Source organism: Papaver somniferum, unplaced genomic scaffold (genome assembly GCF_003573695.1).
Source record: "Papaver somniferum cultivar HN1 unplaced genomic scaffold, ASM357369v1 unplaced-scaffold_150, whole genome shotgun sequence".
NCBI classification, from domain to species: Eukaryota; Viridiplantae; Streptophyta; class Magnoliopsida; order Ranunculales; family Papaveraceae; genus Papaver; species Papaver somniferum.
In genome coordinates this window covers 5,170,866-5,176,801 of record NW_020624377.1, presented here as the reverse complement: position 1 = coordinate 5,176,801, position 5,936 = coordinate 5,170,866, and the positions used below count along the sequence as shown (strand labels likewise).

The window sequence follows — 5,936 nt, the reverse complement described above, 5'->3', positions numbered from 1 at the left end:
CGGTAAATCCAAAGTGTGGCATTTTGTTAAAATTTCCTTTTTCTTTCTTTCACACTGATAAAAAAAAAAAAAAAAAAATCCGAGTACTCTGTTTTCATGTACATCTTCTTCTTTCTCATACCCCACTAATATTTTTTTGCTCTGTTTTTCCATTCAATCAACAAACATACAGTGTCATAATCAATAAACCAATTTCTGGTTAACCCCTAAAGTTGATTCAGGGGTTGTGTGGCATTGCTATGAGATTTCATCAATCAACCAATCAATAACAGTCCCTCTCTGTTCCAATATTGGTCCCACCACACACCATCACCCTACTCTCTCTATCTGTCTCCTACAAGAACCTAGTCTCTCCATTCCCAAATAATAATATGATTTTGTTGTTTTTTTTCTCTTGTCTTGTGCTTTTCACTGTCCTCTTCTTTTCTGTTCAGCAATTTTGAGGTGAGACCACACCAATTTATGTCATTTCAAAGAATCTCCAACAACTCTCTCTGTTTATCTCTTGACTGTTTGCTAACTTGAAACTCCTACTTATCTTTCCTTTCACTTGTAGAAACAGAGACATTCTTTGATTCTCCAGCTCCGGATATATTTAAGTTTTACTACTTCAAAACAGTTGTTTGATTGTTTCCAAAGGTAATGAACAGATAAAATTGGTCATCATCATCATCATCATGTCATGAGTAATATGAACTTGTTAAATCCAGACTGCTTTCTTCTCTTGTCAATCACTGTTCTTCATTTTTTGTTTTTACCTGTTTCTTGCTTTCATCATAATCATCATCAACAACAACAGCAATGGCTCCATTCACCATCACAACCTCCTACTCAGGTAATTCTTTATCTAATTAGAATCATGGGTTTTGAATTTGGTTGAATTTCATTTTGGGTTCTAAGAATGAGTTTTCTTGATGTGATCAAATTTGCAGGGTTTTGTAATGGAAGATAAGTCGAGATTGGGATCAACACCACCAAGTTGTTATAATCGATGTGACCATTGTAATCCATGCATGGCTGTTCAAGTACCAACACCAATTCGTGACAGATTTAGACCTGGTTTAAAGAAATTAGTTCCATTAATGAAGAAGAAGAACGAAGAAAAGAGTACTGAATCAGTATATACAAAATCGTCAACAGGTAATGATCAGTACACAAATTACAAACCATTAGGATGGAAATGCAGGTGTGGGAATCACATTTTCAATCCATAATTAATTACTCAAGCGATGAAGAATTTATGATTAGATTCATTAATCTTGTATTGTTTGTTCTTGAGAAATCTTAGGATTATTGTACCGTTTTCATTATTATACTGTAAATACAGGGGAGGTGTAAATAAAGTGTTAAGTAACATCTTATTTTCTCTGTTTTGTGTAATATTTTGTAATAATAATAATGTAGGAATTACCGATAGGTACCATTATAGTGTTCTTAGTTAGCGGCAGGTCCACTCATTAAAGCCCACTAATCAGAGGTCCATAATTAAGAGAAAACATGAAAATGGACCAAATTTTTTAAGCTCAGGTCCTGTACACGTGCGGGACAAATTGTGCGAAATTTCTAAATACCTAAACTACCCTTCCAATCCTACATATATTAAAGCAGTCTATTTCAAAGTTTCTAAAAAAATTTCAGCCGATTATTCTTGGGAAAATTCTGCTCTCTTTCTTCTTCTGGATTTGGGACTAGGGTTTCTGAAGATTTCTTCTGCGATTTTTAACAGGTATGTTGCTTAATCTTTTCGTTTTCTTCTTTCTGCTACAGTTTAATGGAGATAGGTTGTAATCTGTTTTTTTTTTTATGATTTTTATTCAGTTATTTGGTTAGATTATTAAGTTTTTAGTTTATTTTAGCTTTCGATTTGATTATCTTTCTGTTTTCTTTTCAAAATCAGTTTTGTTTTCACTTTCAGATCGTATTATCCAGCAATACATATATGACATACTCATTGTTTCTGCTACAGTTTTTGAATCATTATAAGATTTGAATTTTGGATCATGGAGATCGGTTGTGTTCTGTTTGTTTTTTATGAATCTTGTTCGTATTTATTCAGTTATTTGGTTAGATTGTTAAGTTTTTAGCTTATTTTAGTTCGATTTTGGATTATATTTCGTCTGTTTTCTCTTTTCAAAATCAGGTTTGTTTTCACTTTCAGATCGTATTATCCCAGCAGTATCTATATGACATACTCATTGTTTATGCTCTGGATTCTGTTTTTTGCATAGATCCTTTCACTTTTTTTAGTTGACCCATCGTACGTATGTGAAATACCGTATTACGTGCTTCGATTCTGCTGTTTCTCCCTAGATTCTTAATTATTCTTTGTCATGCAGTTGATTTTGTAGTTCATGAATCTGCATACATATATGGCATACGATAGAAACTGCTCTTAGAATCTGTTTCTTGCATAATCATGGAGATCGGTTGTGTTCTGTTTGTTTTTATGAATCTTGTTCGTATTTATTCAGTTATTTGGTTAGATTGTTAAGTTTTTAGCTTATTTTAGTTCGATTTGATTATAGTTATGTTTTCTTTTCAAAATCAGGTTTGTTTTCACTTTCAGATCGTATTATCCAGCAGTACATATATGACATACTCATTGTTTATGCTCTTGGATTCTGTTTCTTCTTGTGCATAGATCTTCTCACTTTTTTTAGTTTGACCCATCAGTACGTATGTGAAACCGTATTACGTGCTTCGATTCTGCTGTTTCTCTCTAGATCTTAATTATTCTTTGTCATGCAGTTGATTTTGTAGTTCATGAATCTGCAGTACTATATGGCATACTCATAGAAACTGCTCTTAGAATCTGTTTCTTGCATAGATCTCTCACTTTTTTAGTTTGACCCATCATACGTATGTGAAATACTGTATTTTAATATTGTTACATCTTTGTGACATTTGCAGGTTCAAAACATGTCTGATGCAGAGTGTTCCAATCCAAATACCTACTGCTATGCATACATTATTATAATCATCATCATTTTGCTCACCTGTTACTTTTAAGTCTAGTATTGATGACCTGAAATTTATTATTTGTGAAAACTGGAGAACCTTGAACCCTTATGAGATTATCATCACTTATGTTGAGAATGGTGTCAAAGTGCCTGTGATTGCTGACTTTGCTGTGTTTTTGCTCCTTTTTTAGTCTTACCCTTCAGTACTTATGTGAAACTGTAATATGTCTTTCGATTCTCTTATTTTTCATAGATCTGTCACCTGTTGTTGTCACACTGTTGATTTGTAGTTCATGAATCTTCAGTACATATATCGCATACTGATAGGAAGTGCTCCTTGTTATGTTTAAGGAGAAGTGAAGTAGATGCAGGCATACAGTGGAGCTGCAATAATGGGTGCTGCTGTACAACACCCAATCTTTTACTAAAGGTTCTTCAACTTTTTTCCCAAGTTGGGTACTAATACTGCGGATAGATTACCTTCTCAAGTTAGGCAGACCCTGAAGTACGTTCAATAATTGATAGTGAGAAGAATCGTCAGTTTAACAGCTTGGAGCTCATTGCTTCAGAGAATTTTACATCTCGCACAGTGATGGAAGCTGTGGGTTCTTGTCTCACAAACAAGTATTCAGAAGGGCTTTCTGGTAAAAGGTAAAGATGGTGCTTAATGTTGTATTTTTTTTCCTGTATTTGTATTGAAATGCATTTTATCATTTCATTCTGCAATGTAGGTATTATGGTGGCAATGAGTACATTGATGAGCTAGAGACACTTTGTCAACAAAGGGCTTTGTTCATGTAACTGGCACAGGGTCTGGATCTTCCTCATGGAGGTCACTTGTCACATGGATTTATGACTCCTAAAAGACGGGTATCTGGGACTTCGATTTATTTTGAATCGTTGCCCTACCGTCTTGATGAATCAACAGGTGCTGCTCTGCATTCTTATATTGTGTAATGACTATGTGGTCTATTGTTGTTCATTTACAATTCGTTGGTAATTTGCATTCATTACCAAATTCACTTGCAGGCCTTATTGATTATGATATGCTTGAGAAAACTGCCACCCTCTTTCGACCAAAACTCATCATTGTTGGTGCCAGTGCTTATCCTCGTGATTTCGATTATCCTCGAATGATAAAGGTATACACATATATTTTGATTGTCAACAGTTGTTATTCTAAGTGATCAGAGAATCAGACTAGTTAACCCATTACGCACACCTAATTCCCTTTCCTGCTATGTTTCTTGAATATTGCAGATTCTGTTGGGGCTTTTCTCATGATGGATATGGCTCACATAAGTGGTCTCGTTACTGCATCTGTACTTGCCGACCCATTTGAATACTGTGATGTTGTAACAACCACCACTCACAAGGTACACCTAGTCACACTCATGAAGTCTGCAAGACTGCAACTACGGACACCAACACAAGCAGCATTTTTTTTATTGGTTTAGGTTCAAGGGTCATGTTGTTTACTATGTATTCTGTTTCAATTTACAGTCATTACGAGGTCCCAGAGGTGGCATGATTTTCTTCAAGAAAGATCCTGTTCTTTGGGTTGATATGGAATCTGCGATTAACAATGCTGTTTTCCCAGGGTTACAGGTAACTAAAACTGTAGCGGTTATTTGTGATTTATCATTGGTTCAACATTATAACATTTTTTAGGTTTGTTACAGTTGTTTTTCGTGTATGAATTGACAGTACATATATGGCGTACTGATACAAAACTCTTCTAATTTTGTTTTATTTGAAGTTTTTCCAATTTTTTTGGTTCGATCCATGAGTATGTATGTATAATACTGATAGGAAGTGATATTTGCTGTGTTTTTGCTCCTTTTTTAGTCTTACCCTTCAGTACTTATGTGAAATACTGTAATATGTCTTTCGATTCTCTTATTTTTCATAGATCTGTCACCTGTTGTTGTCATACTGTTGATTTGTAGTTCATGAATCTTCAGTACATATATCGCATACTGATAGGAAGTGCTCCTTGTTATGTTTGATTCAGTACGTATATGAAATACTGAAATAGATGCTCTTTGTTACGTTTGATTCAGTACTGGAATTGGATATGGAGATGATCTGGAGCTGCAATTCAGAACTTATTGCAAGAAATGACAGATTTTGAATGATAGGAACAGGAGTTGTTGTTGGTTCAGATTTGCAAGCTTGTGAAATTGGTGGTGGTCTTGATGAAGTTACAAATTGGTTCTGACGTGTGTTTGAAAGAAGGTGTGCTGCAAATGGATTTGGAGGAACATAGAAGGTTGGGTTGCTACATTGTATGATCCTACAATGTATGTGATGTAATACGATTTCTAATTTATTTATCATTGATTCTTACAGATTTGTACTCTACCTGGAAGCAGTGCAGCAAATATGTACTCGAATTTGTAAGCATTCAGATATATAATCGGATTTGTAAGCAGTACGACAGATATGTACTCAGACAGATATGTACTCAAATTTGTAAGCAGTGTAGCAAATATGTACTCGAATTTTTAAGCAGTGTACCAGATATGTACTCAAATTTGTAAGCAGTGTAGACATACACGTTTGGTAGTAATGGGCATTATGGACATTTCCATGTTTTAATTAATTTTGGACCTCCGGTAAAAAAAAATTCTGGTTGGACCCTACTATAAATAACTATATGGTCCTAGGACCAAACAAGAAATTTTCCAATAATAATATCAGGGTACCCCTTAACAGTCTTATTGTATTGTCTCTACAATCCACCGGATAAAATTGGATTCTCCTCTTAAGTCCATGGTCATCAGACATCATCACCACTTATCTTCTTGGGATCTTAAACTAGGGCTCATAATTCAATCCTCCTCTCTGAAATACTGAGAAACTATTTCTGCCATGTGAATAGTAGGACATTTGTTCATATGTACACTATTATTGGTTTTTCATTTGTAAGCTACCCTAAATAGTGTTAGCAAATTTCAATGTCATTCACAGAGT

The 5,936-nt window shown here is 34.6% G+C and overlaps 1 protein-coding gene and 1 long non-coding RNA gene across 2 annotated transcripts; both read left to right on the top strand.

Annotated features, from left to right (window-relative positions):
* The first annotated feature begins 519 nt into the window (after positions 1-519).
* Positions 520-1,403, top strand: LOC113335918 (EPIDERMAL PATTERNING FACTOR-like protein 1). The gene is made up of 2 exons (XM_026581930.1): positions 520-835; positions 933-1,403. Exons 1-2 carry the CDS (start codon positions 683-685, stop codon positions 1,212-1,214), a joined length of 435 nt encoding a protein of 144 aa, XP_026437715.1. The 5' UTR covers positions 520-682; the 3' UTR covers positions 1,215-1,403.
* Positions 1,404-3,861: 2,458 nt separating this feature from the next.
* On the top strand, positions 3,862-4,254 carry LOC113336087. Its single transcript, XR_003353609.1, has 3 exons — positions 3,862-3,888; positions 3,990-4,051; positions 4,221-4,254. It is a non-coding gene; the product is annotated as an uncharacterized LOC113336087 (long non-coding RNA).
* Positions 4,255-5,936: the final 1,682 nt, after the last annotated feature.

Excerpts from the sequence above, each read along its gene's own strand:
- LOC113335918 (XM_026581930.1), top strand. The coding sequence starts at position 683 with ATGAGTAATATGAACTTGTTAAATCCAGACTGCTTTCTTCTCTTGTCA. Across the intron at positions 836-932 it reads CATCACAACCTCCTACTCAG|GGTTTTGTAATGGAAGATAA; the intron begins GTAATTCTTTAT and ends TCAAATTTGCAG.